Raw genomic sequence first — 19960 nt, forward strand, 5'->3', positions numbered from 1 at the left:
ACAAAGGCATGAGACAGCTTTTCGGCATCTGAGAGAGAATGGGGTGGAGTTTGGAAATGTTACGGAGGTGGTAGAAGGTCTTGCAGAGGTGATTTATATGGGCTTCAAAGGTGAGCTGGGAGTCCATTTTTACACCAAGAGTTGTGACTGTTGATGAGAGGGGGATGTTTGAGCCAGAAAAGGTGATGCTGGTTATGGATGATGATTTGGTTTGCTAAGGGGTGGCAACCAGGATGGCTGTTTAGTTGGAGGAAGGTGTGCTCCATCCATACCTTTATCTCCTCCAGACAGGAGATGAGTTGTTTTGATGGGGATGACTGTGAGGATGGGGTTGCAGCTGTGGCATTTACATAGAGCTGTGTCTCATCAGCATAGCAGCAGAATGATTTTTTTTGCTGACTGATGATTTGGCCAAGGGTGAAATAGAGGATGAAGAGATTGGGGCCAAGGGCTGAACCCTGGGGGACGCCACAGGTGACTGTGTGTGGATTTGATCTGGAGTGACCCAGGGACCCAGTATTCTGTCCGGTTTGTGAGGTATGTTTGGAACCAACTGAGAGCAGTGTCATTGAGTCCAGTCGTACGGTGGAGCCAGTTTAAAACGATGTCATGGTCAAAAGTATCAAATGCAACAGAAAGGTCCAGGAGGATGAGAAGGAAGGGAGAGCCACCATCAGATGAGATGAGGAGGTCATTTTTGATTCTGATGAGGGCAGTCTGTGCTGTGGGCAGAGCAGAAACCAGACTGAAATTAAAAGAGTTGGTGGTCTTGAAGGTGGGTGGCAACTGCTTTCTCAAGCACTTTCGATATGAAGGGAAGATTGGAGGTGGGCCAGTACTTGGACAGGTCTTCTGGATCAAGAGTGGGTTTGTTGAGCAATGGTGATTATGGCATATTTTTAAGGCAGGAGGAACATGACCAGTTTGGAGGGAATGATTTATAATAGCGGTGGTCAGGTGGGTAAGGACAGTGATATGGGTTTTCACCAGGGAGGTTGGGAGAGGGTCCAGGGGACAGGTGGAGGATTTCATCTTCCTGATGATGTTCTGCACCTCTTCAGATGAAACCTCAGGAAAACAGTTTAGGGGTTGGGAGATGTAGGAGGAACAGATAGGTGGGAGGACCCAGAAAGGGCAGAGTGAATATGTGCAATTTTTTTAAAAATCCATGAATTTATTTTACTGCTCTTCTGTAGTGGCAGTAAGCGTGTGTGTGTGTGTGGGAGGGGGGGGGGTGGTTTCAGAAGGTGATTGACAGTGGAGTAAAGCTGCTTGGAATTTCCTGGACTGTTTCTGATGCCATCGGAGTAAAACTGTGATCATACATCTTCGAGGGACTATGAATATTTGAGTTGTTGCTCCCGGTAGTTTGTGGACAGTGCGGCCAGGGGCTTTGAAATGCCGCTTCAAGGACCCGTCCTGCTGCCTTCATTTTACAAAGCTCATTTGTGAACCATGGAGCTGGGCAGGTGAAGGTGACTATTCTGATTTTAACAGGGGCATGGAGGTCCAGGAGGCTGCTCAGATGGCTGATGTTGAATGTCTGCTGCCAAGAGTTCTGGGTTTATGTTTGTTAGGTTTCTGAAACATATATTCTGCTTAGGCTTGGAGAGGCTGGATGGGGATTGCAGATCCATAGAAATGACCTTGTGATCAGACACACCTAGATCATACACCTGCAGGTTGGTGAGAGTTTGTAATGACCAGGTCCAAGGTGTGTTCCCTGGTGTGTGTGTGTGTGGGGACATCAACAAATTGTTTAAAATTAAATTTTTAACCCCATGTTGAGTTCCACGGCACTGAAGTCACCAGTGTGCCCTGGTTGTGTAATGACGTTCACTTTATTAACCAAAACCTTCCTTTACACATTAAACTGAACTCTGACAGAAAAGGTGGCCATCTTGAATTTTTGAGTGGCATACACTTTTTTCCATGAGAATGTTCATTGAAGAAGGTTTGTACCAATCTTGATGATAGCATCATCCTATCATAAATTGATGTAAGGATTTTTAAGAGAAATGGCGGCCATCTTGAAAAATAGTCGCGGCCATCTTGATTTTTTTGAGGGACAAGCACCGTTCTCCATAAAACATCATTTTTCACAAAATGTTATGTGTTCATCACAGTTTGAACGATCGACATAATGAGCATTTGACAGAAATAGCGGCCATTTTGAAAAAAATGGCCGCCATTTTTAATTTTTGAGTGGCCAGCGCCTTTTTTCCAAAAAGTGACCCTTAGAGTGCCAAATTTCATGCTTCTATACCAAAGTGAACGATTCTCTTGAAATATGCAATTAATCTGCTCCACTAAATGTCTGATTGAGACATAGGCCCACTAAAAGTGGCTATAGTTGTGGCTAAGGTAGGCTATGGTAAAGGCAAATCTATTGTCATCCCTCTACTGTAGCAAAGAGGGAGCAAAAGCAAACACCTGTAGTCTATCTAAACAATCAGGTCAGCTAAGATTGATTAAGTGACCTAGATAAGTTTCCTCTTCATAGCTTGAGGTGTTTAGGGCTATGCACAATCTTGCTGCACAAAGGCCAATTTTGTCTTATGGGTCTAATGTCTAATGGACATTTTCACTTGTGAGCAAAGCAGTTGGTTGGGTCATCAATTTGTCCAGGGTTTTTTTTTCATCAGACATAAGTGGCAACCTTAGCATTGCAGCACTGCAGGAATGCTTGGTAGTGGCAGCAGCAAACAAAGGTAATTTACTTTCAAACGCAAAAACACCTTCATGCATGCAGCATCAGTGTTTCGTTTTGAAGATAATAGGCCTAATAAAAAAAAAACAATATGAGAATTATTAATCCACCAAAGTACTGGAACCAGGTTAAAGAATGACACAAGTAACAGCATACAATTTAGCCACTCCCAATCACCAAAAAGGAAGTAGAATTCCACTTCGCAGTCAGAGCATACAGATGTGACCCAGAATTTCTAACAAATTCTGGGTCACACCTGTGTACTCTAACAGCTCTGTGGTAGACAATTTGTTGAAGAAGGCTTTATCCTCGGCCATGCCATATTCAACACTGCACTTTCAACTCTTGAAGGTACATAGGCCATCGTTCAATTACATTTGATTCATTCCATTCACTCAGTTACCCACTCATCCATTCATTCCTCCTTTCGCTCATCCATTCATCACTCTATTCACTCACTGAATCATTCAGCCATTCATTTTTCATTCAGGTGTTTCTTTATGTGTGTTCATAGTAACATGAGGAGTTCATATCACCAGTGCTCCCTCCTGGTTCACCAGTCAGTCACCAACCGCTGTGTTAGAAACAAGGAGCTATTCTACATTATGTAATTAAATTCTGTATTATAAAATAAGGAGGAAAACATGTATTTTTTAAAGAGAGAAAATAAACAAAATCACTCTGAAAATAAAGTGTTTGATATCTAATGGCTGTGTATGTGTCTGTGTGAATCTTTGTGATTATTAACAGAATCACACTTTGTTGAGTCAACATTTGAACCGTGAGGAGTATCGGAAGTTGTTTTGGATACTCTGGCTTTTCTGTAGTTCTGGCCTGACCTAGGCTACCGGTTATTCACATGCAGAGCAGCCTATTTGGAGTTTCTCATCTTTTTGAATTGTTATTTTGACACATTTCTATCATGAAAATGTAAAACCCTAAGTCAGGATTAGCTTTGCATTTTAGATATGGCCATGAGATAAAAAAAAAAAATGGTAAAAATGCAACATGCTACTCATGCTGATAAAGAATGTTTAAAGTGTAACTGCACCCCATAACTCCATCCACTTCACATTTCTGAAAAAGGATTTCAAAATAGGCGGGACATTCTGAAATTTGAGAGGGAGTGCAGCACTGCTGCAGCCAATCAACCATGGTGATTTCGTGTCAATCTGGGAATGAGTGCTGCAGACATGGCTTATCACAGGTAATCAGGGCAGCAGGTGTTGGGGCGTTTCATTCCTAATTTGTAATGACCCGGTGACGTAGAGTCGCCAGAGAAGTGCAAGACTACGTCAGTATTTTGGACCAAAATGCCATGGCATGTTTCAAACTGTAGAAGGCGCGGAGAGCTATCTCCAATAGGCCTACAAAATCATACAAAATGTTACTTTTCTCAGGAAACACAATTTTTGTCAATATTAACCCTATATATAGTTCACCACTTATGAGTAATTTCAATCAATCAACAGCTCAAAAACCATATTTTAGGGTGCAGTTACACTTTCAATGCCAAATGTAGGCATTTAATTTAATTTTTAATTCAATTACAGTAATGTTATGTGCTGTGTGATCATGCCTAACAACAGCCCTTAATTGTTCTAAAATCACTGTAACCATACGACCTGTCAAGGTTCAATGCTTAATTTGAATGGAATGCAAAATAGAATTGTTTCACCGTCAGGTGGAAAGTCTTAACTTTCCTAGCCTGACTCCCGCCAGATCCTTGTAGTTCGCTGAGCTTCAGCTCAGCGAAACGCCTCTGGTGGAGCATGGCGGAACTACAAGGGTCTGGCGAGAGTCAGGCTAGGAAAGTCTGTCTGGGCGCTGCTACTTGGAGGCTGAGGCAATTGGTGATGTGGTTGGATAACAGTGGCATATAAAACTATCCAGAGGAAAGGGGTGAGTGATTACAGTGACCTGCCCGCTCCATACAGGGGCACAGGCCACCCCCAGAATCCAGTCGGCCACCCCACCATAGATTTGATAGTTGGGCTTGTCAGCATGAAAACTCTCCAAGTTTATATTCCTTTCTTAGCCAAAACAAGTGTATTACATTGATTTGATGCCGGTGAAATTATTGAGGCTAAATTCACGGGTATGCATTGCCATGTTATGAATGTCCTGTGCCACTGTTCCTACCATTGTAATGACATTGTTCTCCACGCACATGGTGGACAACATTCTACTGTAGTTCACTACTGCTTTACTTCTAAATACTCTTGTTCTCCTTGCACTGCCTCTATGTTATGGGCTTGAAATGTTCTACAAAACATTTGTTACTTGTTGTTTGTTACTTCATACTGTATGTCAAGTTGTGCATTCTCAATTATACTTTACCTAATCAGTTTGCTTATTAATAATGTATAATTTGATATTGAAAGTAAGGCTTTACTATTGTGTTACTGTTCACATCCTCACTGGCTCCAGCAGAGTAGGAGTGTACCTGGACTGGACAACAGAGTAGGAGTGTACCAGCAGAGTAGGAGTGTACCTGGACAGCAGAGTAGTGTACCTATACATTCCTGAGCATAAACTTCAAGGTCATAAATTGTAAATAGAGTAGAATCTTTATTGTCCTCTCAAGTGTAAATTAATTTGGCCCCATGACACATACATACACACAAGACTTCACAAGGGATAACAACCACACAGAGGCTTTGGACATCACAAGCTGACATAAGATTGAAAACTTTATCTTACAAACTCGAGATAAAACATGCACAACATATCATAGATTACATACAACACATACATACAGACAGACAGAAATGTACATAGAAATTACTATCGACAGTCTACAGCTATTAAAACACATACAAATGTTTGTTCCAGGATAGCCAAATTAAGGATGGAATGAAAGATCTCTTTTATAATATATCTTGTTGCTGTAAGACATATTGTCTCTTGGTACAAACTGTAGGCTACAGCACGTACAAAAAAAATCTACAGTACAAATACTGTATCTGCCATGCCATTTTATAGCAGTTACATTAATGCATCATGTCTATTCCACAGATATCAGCTATTGTGTAACCAATAAAACAACAGATAAAAGTGTTCTAGAATGATGACACTTCCCTGAAAAACCCTTTCATTGTCATTCACCCTTGTGAATGACAATCACCTCGTCATTCACAAGTTACATACCGTATTTTATACACATGAAGTACACAAAAATAGAGGACTTTAGAGGAGAATGGAAAGAGAAACTATAAAACTATAAAAACCTGTACAGTACAAATTCATTTCAAATTCATGATTACAATTATTCTAAAACATGGAAAGTCAAGCCATACATCTTTACCGACATTGTCTCTATTCTACAGATTTCAGTTGAAACAGCTTTAATTCTGCTCTGTTGCTAAATAATGTTTAAGAAACTGCTCCCTGATGACCCATACTGTAAATCATTGCACAGAGCTACCCTGAGGTCCCAGCACAACCAATGCAGACACTGTGTTCAATCCACCCGTTTCTGTGGGATGCTGTTTTAAAGAAAAAAATGGGTATAAAGTCCGGTGAGGTTGCAGTATTGTGTGTGCTAGTTAACAAAGAGTTAAGAGCCAAGTATTTCTCAAATTATTATTGACTGTGTAGAGTTGCAAAACTGAGAGATGTCATACTGAGCTCAGGGACAACATGTGTCGTTTGTGGTTATAGCCTACAGTACATATAACTGGACTAAACTAATTTGGTGGCTTAAAATGTAACGTCATTTTTTACATACACCTAAAACTAAATTCAGCCAGCAATGGTACAGTTTCCAAAAGGCGATAAATCAAAATAAATCAAAATGAATCATGGGATGTAGGAAGCCTGTGGATAACAAAACACATTAAAGGACTATAACAGCTTATTTGTCTCCTTTTGAAATAATTGAGGATAAATATGCATTTAGTAATTCAGCAGACAATTCCAACCGAAATTACTAAGAATACTGTACAGTTATACATGTGGTAAAAGTGCAAAAACATGCTTAATACAAACATGTGTACGTCAATGAGTGGTAGAACACAACTGTCTCCTCAATGACAGATGAACTGAGCAAGTCAACACATTTATTCCGTTCCAGGTCATTTTGTTCCTTTGTTCCGTCCACGGAGCATAACGAGAGTTATGGTGTAGCGGTAGCCTGTTCCATTATTTATAGTGGATTTTTTAAGCATATGGTCCTTGAACAGAACACTTTAGTTGTTCACCCAGTGTAGCCCGACTGTAACAGTTAAAAGACATTCATTGTGCAAATGGAGAAGAGCTCTAGCCTACTTCATGTTACGGCAATAGCATCATCAATATGCTACTCCCTCTTGTGTATGATTGTCCCCTCTCAACAAATTGGGATGTTCAGATGTCCCATAATCATGAGGTCTTTCAAGGTCTTTCACCAGGTACGGATCACATTCCTGTAGAACCCTGTAGAACTCCTCCTGAGCTGGACCTCCTTTCCTCTTCAGCATGAGCAACAGAGTGCGGTTCCGCATGGATCCATCCTTGTTCTCCACCTCTTCTCTCTCCTGGGGGTTAAGAACTCTACATTTCTCCAGCACAGAGAGGATGGGCCTCAGGGTTCCTAGACGAGTCTCCAGCTCTGCCTTGTGCCTGTGAAAGAAGTCCTGACCTGGCGGTGTGTACGGACTTGAAGGGTACATCGCTGGAACAAAAGAAATGTATACACCATGAATCTCACAGTTCACCCATGACACATCTTACAATTATTCTGGAAACCATGTAACCGTAAAATATTGCTGAATGTAAAACCTGGACTTTTATGTGCATATAACCAATATCAAAGTCAATGAATTATAAACATCAACAATGTGTAATGGATAAAGTGCATCACCACTGACAGACCACATAAAATGGTAACCCCTCCTTTTACAGTATTTACCCAGTAAATACATGGTAGCCTAATCGTACAATATTATTCAACATGTCAGCTGAAGAAACAGAGCAGTAGAGTTGCACCTCTGACAAAGGCTGTTAAGGGAAAGTTAATGAAATGGTGTTCATCAAAATCTTTGTCATCAAGCTGTCAAATTAAACATGGACTTAACCCTATGTCAAGTCGTTGAGAGGTAGAGTCCGCACTCAGGGGCTTGAATTTGTACAAAAATGTTCAAAAAAGCCGCAAAAACATTACATTTGACTGACGCTTTTTAACCAAAGTGACTTACAACATGATAAAAACACTTAAGCTTATTAGAACACTTCTGTTCTAACAACAAATTAAAAACCACAATAATTGCATCAGTGAGTGTAATAAGTGCATCAATGAGTGCAATTGTCTGTAGTAGTGCTATGAGAGGAGATGTTCTCTGAAGAGCTGGGTTTTCAGACATGTTTTGAAGATAAAGGTGAAGATAAAAAACATTATAGGCTCTGATAAACAAAAAAGAAAGACAAACGTTTCGGGCCTAGCCCATCATCAGTGTCTCCCAAAGCACACAGCCCTAAAGCCACGACGTCAAATACATTGAAACATGCAGAACGGCTAATTGTAGGCCTACACGGGAGTATATTGCAACTTTGTGTTCGGTTTATTTCGATATTCTGATACACTTTGTGTGCCTATGACAAAAAGTGAGGCGCTGGGCATAATGAAGGGGAGACTGCAGCTCACTGGTAGTTATCGTAAGTAACTTCAAATCAGCGCGATTTACCCTTAGGCTACAGGCTACTGATAACATTATAAGATCCCGACGAGACATTTCTCATTAACTGTCAGGGCCTATGAAACTCCATCCGTATCTCACTGTATATTTGTGGTATATCTATTTACCCGCCACAGTGGCTGGTAAGTTAGTTGACCAAATCTACCCGCCAGTGCACAAATTCACCCGCATTTGGCGCGTGCTAATTTCCATCCCTGCCAAGGCAGCACAAGCTGTCAGTATCAGTAGGCACGGCTATGGCAGCACAGGCTGTCATTGTAACACGCAGTCTGTAAACTTGGCGAATTTAACATCCCTAAATTGCTGTTTGCATAAGTAGTAGTTGCTTTGTAGTGTGCTCTGCATGAAGTGAAAAAGAAAAGTGAAATAATTAACTGAAGAGAAAAGTGAAATAATAATAACTTGGGCAACATGGGGAAGGTCAGAGTTCAGGAAAGTTGTGAATAGGAACCATGTAAAACCCACTATATTAAAGTTCACTACTTACCTGCTGACGTCCCTCCCCCTTGGTGATCTGTTAACAGAAATAACATTTATTGAAAACCACAATGAAGGTTTGAGGGCCAGATGTGTGTGTGTGTGTGTGTGTGTGTTGGAGGGGGTGCGTCCATGTGTGTGCATGCCTGTGTGTGTGTGTGTGTGTGTGCGGTAAAGGCATTGATTATGCTGCGTTCACAAACACATTCCTCAGGTCATGAGATATTTACTTACCTGGAAGGTTTATGTGAGACTCCCATACACCCATACTCCCATTGCCATTTTCATGCAGATACAGATCAATGGGTTCTAAGATGGATAAAAACACCTCAAATGTTGAGTAGTAGTCTCCATAGTTGTCATCAAATTCAGCAGTCTGTAAGACAGACAAAATTATCAGGACAAAAGTATTGCACTAATAGGTGCATTCACAACTGCTGGCTCCCAGTAAAAAGGTTATGAAAATAACAAAAGGTAAAACAAAAAAAACTGTTATTGCCTTTGCAGTAATCTGCTTGCCCCCCCCCCCCCCCCCCCCACACACACACACACACACTCCCCCAAAGACAATTGATGGCCAAGTCACTATGCATAATGCATAAAGAGTCCTTTCTACACAGAATCCCAATTGTTGCTGTACCTTTGGATTTATTCTGTGTTCCTGTGCACTGCAGGTGAGTTTATATTCCTCATTTAAGATCAGTTTGCATTTTGATGTAGTTGGAATGTAGATCTCATTTCTTTGCTCTGACATCTTGCTCCTATTTTCACATACCTGAAATAGGAAGAATACAGAAAATATGGCAACATTAAAGATGCACTCCAGCCAGTGATTTACCTCATGTGATTAATTTATGTTTAACCAAGTAGCGCATCATTTTTAATACATTTTAATACTTTAATACATACAGGAGGACATAACATATGCTCACTGTGAAACTCATACCTCTCTGAGAACAACATTTCTTGGTAGAAGTAAAACATTCAGTTTATACTTGTTGAGAAAGAGTATCACAAGAGATGGGATCTCTTTCGGGATGTCTTCCCCTCTGCATCTTTTCTTGGCAAGTCCAAACTTGCAGAATCCAGTGATGTTTAAAAACACATGGGTGTCTGAAGTTCTCAGAGGTGGGAGCATTTCAAACTTTGATTCAGTCACATGTATTACGGATAGTGATGGAGTCTCATCACCTGCAGAAACACAACAGGACAAAGAATAGTCTTTGGCACTCATCGGTAATTTACCAGTTACACAGCTAGTGGCATTTTGACTACTGGATTGCCAGATTAGCATACTTAATGCTCTCAAATGTTTTGATTTTGGACTGAAATGCCAAGTGGTCATTCCTACATACGGTACCCTTAAAATGGACTACATTAGTGGCTCTTGAAGACGTAGCTGAATGAAGGAATTCATTGATTTATTCAAGAGCATGTTTAGACAGCAATTGCCATTAGCTAAATTCTCACTGGAAATGATCTGGCAGTGTGGAAATCCCAGCTGTCTGACCATCCCCTGAAGACCTTTCATCTTGAACAGAGGTCCTGCTGCCACTAAACCTTCTTGTTCCAGCTTCTTGTAGTCCCAGGGAACTGTGTGGTACTGCACCTCAGCTGCTGTGGCTGTTTTGAATATCAGTCCTGTGTAACGACACTGGTACACACCTTTGGAGCTACAGCTGAACCTGTAATCAGAGCCACAGGGATAAGCAAATCATACACATTTATTCAAGTTTAAAGGAATAGTTCGGGATTTTGGACATAGGACCTAATTTCCAACTTAGTCAGGGTGAATAGGTCGGTGAAGACCATTTTCAGTGAATTTCTGCTCTTCCTATGAGTTGCAGCGTTCATCTCGTGCTAATCTGTCTACACCGACTTATATCACCTCGGCAACGTTGGAAATTAGGTCCTATGTCCAAAATTCTGAACTATTCCTATAAAAAAGGTTATTGCAAGACCCTATGACTGTCAAATCAATAAACCTGTATGTGGTCCTCTCCAAAGAAGTAGAGGTCTCTGGTGTGAAGACCTAGATAGATAGATAGATAGATAGATAGATAGATAGATAGATAGATAGATAGATAGATAGATAGATAGATAGATAGATATAACGTTACTTTATTGATCCTCAAGGGGAAATTCAATTCAAGGACCTGAGAGAAGCACCCAATTACATTATTAATGTTGCATGTCTGACAGGCAGATATACAATAAATATAATGTTACATTAGCAACTCACACATCACATACCTCTACATTTCCTTTGCATTCTCCACCTTCAGAATTAAAAACCTCTCCACCTTTACCTGTAAAACCATAGATTAAAAATGTATAGAGAGAACGTAAACAGCACTTGTAAACGGAGACAGATATTGCAGACAATAAATGTGGGATGTCAATCATACCTTCAATTGGAGGCTGTCCAAGAAAATGTCTACAGATAACAAAAATAAGTCATTATAAAAATGTACAATATGTTTTATTTTAGAACATTTAAAATCGATGCACAAACAATGTATTTGTATCCAACTGAAAATAGTGGTATAATGACTTCATACAGTTTACCTTGGTGGCTGCGGTGGAATGGATGTCTGTGGTAGCATGATGCCTGAGGGACCAGGGGCCCCACTGCTCTCTGCATCACTTTCATCATCATCATCATCATCATCATCTTTAAAGAAATAAACTATTAGAGTCTCAATAGCCAATGAAGCAAAATTCCAGCAGGAGAATTTTCACCTGGGCCCTGTTGTTAGATGTCATTCTTCAACCAAACACAATAGTGTCATACAGACACAGGTCAGTCTCTGTAAGAGGTCATGTCCATGTTGCTGACTACTCATTAACACTTTCGTCATTACTTAGATGTTTGATTTAAGAAAAAATAAATAAACTTTACATAATTCTTCTCAACGTAAATGGGGGGGAAAAGGGAGAAGAAGACAAAGGTATGTGACAGCAAGCACTCAAATTATACTGCTTCTTTACATAGTTCAACAGGCATAGTGGCATCTCCCTCCTGTCCATGATTCAGTGGTAATGTTTTGAGCCTCTTAAATGGCACAAAGCGTTGTCTACTTTGACATTATTGTCTGTCCCCTCCAGATAGGATTGTAGCCATCTAGTCATTCTCACCATTCTCACATTTTCCCCTCCTAACAACTCTAACCAGTTAGAAAAATGCCTCTGCTGAAACGGATGTTCATACCACCAACCCAGTGGTAAAATAATTAAAATCGGGGTAATTTACCTTTGGAATCAATGGACAGTGCTCCAAAGAGGTCACTGTAGAAAACAAAATACAGTAGTATTAGCATAAACATGTTATAACCCTAACCCTTAATTTGTACAATCACATTTCTAAACAATACAGTGCACAGACAGTTCTGTGGTTAACATCAGCAATGCAAATACTCAGTTGTCTAGAGTTCTCAACAGGTGCTGTGAGGCAAAGTGAGGTGTGCGGTGGAATTTTGAGGAACCCAATGCATTTGAACAGACTAATGGAATAGGCTAGAGGGATACTCCAAGTACATACAGTGCCCTCCGTAAGTACTGGAACACAGGCTAAAGTTGACTATAAAGAGGAATATAAAATCATCTTTTGAAAATTGATCTTAATGCCTTAAATTAACAAATGAGGAAATATCTAGGGTTAGATAACCCTTCACCATACCTAGAGATTGGCATGGTTTTATTCCAGTTAGCCTATTAGCTGGTTTCATTCTCATTGAGCTAGGGTGACCAGACGTCCTCTTTTGCCCGGACATGTCCTCTTTTTGAAACCTAAAAATGTGTCCGGGCGGAATTTCAAAATCGTTCGGGATTTTGTTATTCTAGCCTCAAACGTGTTTTCACCGAATTTGCATTGCTCTCTCTTTCATTCACATAGTAGCCTAATCACACCCTCCCCCTACAGTTCGCTTTGCATTGAGTTGAAGTGTAGGTGTAGACTACACCTACACTTCAACTCAATGCAAAGCGAACTGTAGGGGGAGGGCGTGTAGAGCCTGGCCTTAGTGGGGAGTACAAATGAGATTTGTCACCGTACTTTGATCTACCGTCTGTTTTAATCAGTGTTGTTGTTTATCGCAATTAAAAATACCCTTAAGGGCCGAAATACATTATTATTTTGACATCAAGTCGCGGGCCGTACCTGGGCCGGACGCGAGCCGGGAGTTTGAGACCCCTGCTTTACATTTTATAGCCTACAAATGTTTGTTTTTGCACGTTTAACACTATTTATGTTCAAAATAGCCTTTTGAGGCAGTGTTTTTCTGTTAGTGTTGGGCCAGCCAATAAAGCTCATTATCATAGCCTACAATACAAGTCACCATGGCTGTTGACACATTTGTATGAATGCACATGTTCATAGGTGCCCCCCCCCCCCCCCCCCCCCGAAGTGTCCTCTTTTTTGCAAACACAAATCTGCTCACCCTACATTGAGCTCAATGCAAATCAAACAAGCTAATAGGCTAACTGAAATAAAACCATGCCAATCTCTAGTCTAGAAATTGAATTTAAAAAAGGACAAAAGGTGAAATCAGTGATAAAACTTTCACCTGAATGCATTACGTCTTACTCCTGAGGGTCCAGGCTGACTTTGGAAACTATCATCCGATCCGAACCTGCATGAATGTGGCCTAACATCCAGTGAGTATGACATACAGCATAGAGAACATGCATAAGGGGAAGAAATAAAGGCATCAGGCAACAGTCAATATGCCAGCCAGAGTATCAATCATGACCAACCCTTGTTTTTCTTTGCATGTTAAATATATATACTGTAGGTTGCAGAATTATTAAATGTGTGGGGCAAAGTAATAACCCAGACATCCGAAAAAAGAAAACAAAAGTACCAAACCAACATTTTTAGTTTTTTTAGCTCCCGCGGCTCATGCTGCATCCGTGTTTTTAAGGCTCTGGTGGTTTTACCCACATACGATTTACCACAGGGGAATGTAAGTAGGTACAGTATATAGCTGAATTTGTATATTACACAAGATTACTCATTTGATGGGGATCTGCTTTGCTGTATGTGGATGTTTAAAACTTTTGCAATGATAGGTGTAATTGCATTGACTACAAGTACCACATTGGCGGTTACCATCAGGAATAGGAGCAGGGATGTTTTGAGATGTAGAGGAATTGGGAGATAAATAGGAGTGTACTAGTTGATCTCTGAGGTTTCTTCCCCTCCTGTACACCATTAATGGCTGTTCATTAAATTTCCTTTACAATTCATTGTCTGATTTCAAGAGAGAAGATAAATAGGAGTGTACTAGTTGATCTCTTCCCCTCCTGTACACCATTAATGGCTGTTCATTACATTTCAAAAAATGTTAACGCACACGACAACTCATACTAAGAGTTTGGCATGCTTGGCCCCAGCCGTGGCACAACTGCCTGGGGCACCTGCACCACACGCCGGCGACCAGGGTTCGATTCCCGCGCCGAGGTCCTTTCCGGATCCCACCCCGACTCTCTCACCCATTCACTTCCTGTCTCTCTCTACTGTCCTGTCAAAAATTAAAGGCACAAAAGCCCCAGAAAATATACTTAAAAAAAAAAAAAAAAGAGTTTGGCATGCTTTATGTCAGTTATTAGCTGTTAGCTAATTAGCTGGTTTGAATTGCATTGAGCTCAATGAGAATGAAACCAGCTAATTAGCTAACAGCTAATAACTGACATAAAGCATGCCAAACTCATAGTATGTTAAGGGTATAGTGTTGACATGGGGTTATTTGAATAATATATATATATATAAGTGCTTCAGTGTTGCTTTAAAGGCCCTGATGTCTCTGACCCTATTTGTCTCATCGTGAAGACAGTAAAAGACAGCAAAGATGAGTCACATGATCCCAATGCACTTACTGGGGGTGAAGACAGGTTTGATGCAGTGAATTTACTCACAGATGAGGGTGAATTTAAGTCACAATCAAATAATGTTTAGTTTCTTACAAAATAGCTACAGTACTAAGGATAAAGGTGCTATCAGTTGTCTGCCAACGAATGACTTGTTTGTCATCAAGCCAGTGGTGCAAAGTAGGTTTTGAATCACTTTTGAATAGCAATATTATAATATAAAACATTTTCCCACATGCACAGAGTTAGTTTAATTACACACCAACAGACTATCACACAAAAAGGGTCAGCTGTGCATTTGAAAGACAGTGTGGTGGCCAATACCTGGATGAATCCATAAATCCATCCATATATATCTGATTGTAGACTGAAGACCCAGCAGCAGGGATGAAAGAGTAACTCTCGGGTACTGGTAGACTGGCTTCTGTCCTGTAAGATAGGAAAGAAATATAAAACAAAACTCTCAAACATGTTGTTTACTGTAGAACATCTCACGATATAATTTAAAGCAACACTAAAGAGTTTTATACCCTTTAATAATGTTTCCAAAATCATTTCAGTGGTTCATCAACTCGTAACAGTGTGAACGGCACTTCTGCATTTGCTTCGCAGCCCTCTATCGGCTATAACCACACTATGTAATTTACCAGATCGGGTAGCAGATCCGTAGTTCGATGGAGTGAGAGATAAGAAACTACAAATTTGACTTGCTTCAATGTTGCAATATAGCAACACTAAAACACTTTTTTCTCTGTCGCACGCACACTATTTGTTTATCCAGCAAATAACAGTGTCCATAGATAAGGTAGAGTGTGTTGCATGATTTTATGGAAGTATACATATACAGTATATAGTGCTTCAGTGTTGCTTTAAAGGCCCTGATGTCTCTGACCCTATTGGTCTCATCATGAAGACAGTAAAAGACAGCAAAACTGTATCTAATGCATCTAACTGTATCTAAGTATGTGTGTGCACATTGACAGTTGCTGGATAATCCAGCTGGATGATATTTTGTGACTAGAGGGGATGAGTCCCATGATCCCAATGCACTTACTGGGGGTGAAGACAGGTTTGATGCAGTATATTTACTCACAGATGAGGGTGAATTTAAGTCACAATCAAATAATGTTTAGCTACTTACAAAATACCTACGAAGGATAAAGGTGCTATCAGTTGTCTGCCAACTAATGACTTGTTTGTCATCAAGCCAGTGGTGCAAAGTAGGCTTTGGCAAGTAGGCAATTTAAATGTGTCCCTACACTTAGTTAAGGAATTATATGGTTGGTGTTTTTGGATGTCTGAGGTGGCGGCACATACTGTCAGGATATTTCAGCTTTCGCGATCCAGATCATCAAACGATTTACTCTGCCTTAACATTCTATGGTGCTTCCAAATGTAGCCTTCAAAATACACTTATTCTAAAGTGTGTGCCATCCTCCCCCAATACAAACATTATTGTCCTTTTTTTGCTCACAGAAGCAGAATATGTAAGTACATGTTTCAGAATTTCAATTCATTCCCATCTCAGTAAGCTGACTTACTTGAGAGCCTCCAGTTTACACTTCGGATCCTCCAGTCTCTCTGCAAGCAGCTTCACTCCTGACTCCTCCAGATCATTTAGGCTGACATCCAGCTCTCTCAGACAGAGGAGGTCAGAACCCAGTGCTGAATTCAAAGACCAACAGCTTGTGTTTGTGAGATGACATCTGGAGAGCCTTCGGTCAAACAGAACAAAATGGTATTACATAATGATGTGAAGGGGCACATTGATTAAACAATTAAAGGATATCACCCAAGTAGTATTTGTTTCAGTATACTGTACACGTGTATTGAAGCTGTGCATGGTTTTATTTCATTTAATTCTCATTGAGCTCAATGCAAATCAGCTAATAGGCTAACTCAAATAAAACCATGCCAATCTCTAGGTATGGTGAAGGGTATGTGATGATGTAGTGCTATTTTAATTCCAAAGGCCAAGGGGACTTTATCAAGGTGCATAGTGTCCTGGCATTTAAATTAATTTTAACACATAGGGTTAACAAAGGCGTTCCAATACTTATGACCCCTGTATTTTAAGGAAAACATTTATTTATTTACGATACATTATTTATTCACAAAGAAAACTGATGTCCTTAAAGGTTGGATGTTTCCTCTTTTTTTTTTCTTTTTCATTTGAGGCATTAAGATCAATTTCCAAAAGATGATTTTATATTCCTCTTTATAATCAACTTTAGCATGTGTTCAAATACTTATGGAGGGCACTGTAAATTTTCTTCTTTAAAATACAGGTTGTATGGCCCTAGCTGTGGCGCAACTGGCTGGGGCACCTCCACCATACGCTGGCGACCCGGGTTTGATTCCTGCCCCGTGGTCCTTTCCAGATCCCACTCCTACTCTCTCTCCCATTCACTTCCTGTCACTCTCCACTGTCTTCATCATTAAAGGCATTAAATGCATAACAAAGGCAGTATTTCGTAACACTGAAAATGCAAAGAATATAATTACACATCTGTGCTAGTGTGGCGAGAGTTTCTACAGACAAAGTATTGTAATCTTTTGAAAGTGTACAGAGATGGCTTCCTTGTCCTGGTTAAATCAGCAGGTGCATTTGATTGAATCAGCGCTGCACAGATCTGGGTAATAAACTTAAGACATGTTTTATTGAAAGATTCAGCCAGATCTGTGCAGCACTAATTCAACTGAACAAGCCCACTGATTTGACGATAGGATGATAATGATGCTTGGATCATCAAGATAGATGATAAACATATAGACGTTGACGTTTTAAGATTTTGTGAGAAATGCAAAATGCAATGGAAAATGCAAAACTACTGTTTTAAGTAAATCTGAGGACTGCATTTAGTAATAAAACTGACGCGTTGTAACAACCTCAACAGTTGGGGTAACAGTTTTATAGGCTGAAAGCAATCCTGTTGGCACCACTTCCAAAGTTATTCTACAAGTACTCTACTGATTTTGTTCACACAATCTAAGAGACACCATGCATCACTGACCTTAGTATTTCTAGCTTACAGTTTGGACTTTTGAGTGCAGAGCACAGTTTAACCCCAGAGTTCCGCAGGAGATTTCCACTCATGTCCAGCTCTCTCAGAGCACTGTGTGGCTGCTGGAGAGCAGAGGCCACCTTTACACAGGAATCATCAGAGAGACCACAGTTTGATATCCTGAAAGCAAACAGAGGATTGGGTTTGTGAGGGTGCACTATCAGAGGTCATTACAAATGCAATCATATTAGTTTATTATGTAATGCTTCCTCGAATACAAGTTGTGTTTGAATGATATCAAAACAGAATTTTTTTTTTCTTTTTAAAGTCATTGCCTTACCATACTCATGTTAAAGTCAGATATACAGTAGTATTACAGAGAGTTGGTGAAGATAATGGCAGAATTCTTAAAACAACTAATAACAAGTAACCCAGCAAATAGGACTGTATTTAGTGATGTGATTGGTGCCTTATTTTCTAGATTTGTACACTTCTTTGTCAAAAACGTTAAGCTTATGGTTTAATAATTCATCATTTATGAGTGCTTCTAATCCTGTTGCCACCACTTCCAAAGTTATTCTACAAGTACTCTACTGACTTTGTTCACACAATCTAACAGACACCTTGCATCACTGACCTTAGTATTTCTAGCTTACAGTTTGGACTTTTGAGTGCAGAGCACAGTTTAACCCCAGAGTTCCGCAGGTTATTTCCACTCATGTCCAGCTCTCTCAGAGCACTGTGTGGCTGCTGGAGAGCTGAGGCCACCATTACACAGGAATAATCAGAGAGGCCACAGTTTGATATCCTGAAAGCAAACAGAGGATTGGGTTTGTGAGGGTGCACTATCAGAGGTCATTACAAATGCAATCATATTAGTTTATTATTTAATGTTTCCTCGAAAACAAGTTGTGTTTGAATGATATAAAAACAGATAAAACATTGTAGAAAAAGTCATTCCCTTGCCATACTCATGTTAAAGTCAGATCTAGAACAGAGAGTTGGTAAAGATAATGGCATAATTCTTAAAACAACTAATAACAAGTAACCAAGCAAATATTACTGTATCTAGTGATGTGATTGGTGCCTTATTTTCTTAGATTTGTACACTTCTTTGTCAAAAATGTTAAGTTTATGGTTTAATAATTCATAATTTATGAGTGTTTCCAATCCTGTTGGCACCACTTCCAAAGTTATTCTACAAGTACTCTACTGACTTTGTTCACACAATCAAAAGAGACACCGTGCATTACTGACCTTAGTATTTCTAGTTTACAGTTTGGACTTTTGAGTGCAGACCACAGCTGTTTAACCCCAGAGTTCCGCAGGAGATTTCCACTCATGTCCAGCTCTCTCAGAGCACTGTGTGGCTGCCGGAGAGCTGAGGCCACCATTACACAGGAATCCTTAGAGAGACCACAGTTTGATAGTCTGAAAGCAAACACAGGATTGGGTTCGTGAGGCTGCACTATTAAAGGTAATTACAATCATGTACTACAGCTTTAACACCAATGATGGCAGCTCTTTCTTTACACAAATGGTAAATAAACCAGATCGATTGGATCGAGTTTGCATTGTCACAATGTAACAACAACATACATATATTTGATATGATGCAATGATATGACTGATAACATGCCCATCAATGTATGCCACGTGATTTCCCCTCATGTCCATCATGTCCAAAAAAGTTGGGTCAGGGCCACTGTTAATTCACCACTTCATTTAACTACTTTGTATAAACGTCTAGGAACTGAGGAGACTTGGTTGCTAGACCTTTGAGAATGAAATGTTGCTCATCATCAATGCTCATCAGTAGGGTCTTAATCATATTTTCCAAAAATCAATCAAATTTATCCGGCTTTATTAGTCTTTATTGTTTCAACCTTTTGTTGGCCCTGTCCCAACTTTTTGAGACATATTGCTGACATCCAAGTCAAAATATGGCAATATTTTCTATGAAGGTGTCAAATTGGTCATTTTCAACATTTGATTAGTTGTCCTTGTGTCCATTTGATAAGATGTCTTTTTTGCAGCTCAATACAGGTTTATGACATTTCCACATGATCAGTGATCACATGTTGTTTTCAAATGTATTTTACATCTCAACATTTTTGGAATCAGGGTGGCACCTGGCCTGATGCAATGATATGACTATAAACATGGTGGTAGAAGAATAATGTTGCACTGCAATGTGGGGTATACAGTTTTACAGTCTTTCAGAG

The 19960-nt window shown here is 40.0% G+C and overlaps 1 protein-coding gene across 5 annotated transcripts in view; it reads right to left on the bottom strand.

Moving 5' to 3' along the window:
* Positions 1-5385: 5385 nt before the first annotated feature.
* Positions 5386-19960, bottom strand: part of LOC134085910 (NACHT, LRR and PYD domains-containing protein 14-like) — a 38290-nt gene continuing 23715 nt past the window's right edge. For 3 of the 5 annotated variants that reach the window (XM_062539988.1, XM_062539984.1, XM_062539989.1), the window contains 17 exons: positions 18993-19166; positions 18373-18543; positions 17745-17915; positions 16272-16445; positions 15055-15159; positions 13428-13508; positions 12116-12150; positions 11431-11536; positions 11271-11299; positions 11116-11171; positions 10848-10894; positions 10333-10547; positions 9809-10053; positions 9503-9637; positions 9097-9238; positions 8873-8899; positions 5386-7364 (listed from right to left, as the gene is read on the bottom strand). In XM_062539988.1, coding sequence (XP_062395972.1) covers positions 7003-7364; positions 8873-8899; positions 9097-9238; positions 9503-9637; positions 9809-10053; positions 10333-10547; positions 10848-10894; positions 11116-11171; positions 11271-11299; positions 11431-11536; positions 12116-12150; positions 13428-13508; positions 15055-15159; positions 16272-16445; positions 17745-17915; positions 18373-18543; positions 18993-19166 — 2275 coding nt within the window. In that variant the 3' untranslated portion in view covers positions 5386-7002. Of the gene's footprint in view, positions 7365-8872; positions 8900-9096; positions 9239-9502; positions 9638-9794; positions 10054-10332; positions 10548-10847; positions 10895-11115; positions 11172-11270; positions 11300-11430; positions 11537-12115; positions 12151-13427; positions 13509-15054; positions 15160-16271; positions 16446-17744; positions 17916-18372; positions 18544-18992; positions 19167-19960 lie in introns of those variants that run through there. The other 2 variants (XM_062539985.1, XM_062539986.1) reach the window with 2 other exon arrangements.

This window comes from Sardina pilchardus, chromosome 1 (assembly GCF_963854185.1).
Source record: "Sardina pilchardus chromosome 1, fSarPil1.1, whole genome shotgun sequence".
NCBI classification, from domain to species: Eukaryota; Metazoa; Chordata; class Actinopteri; order Clupeiformes; family Clupeidae; genus Sardina; species Sardina pilchardus.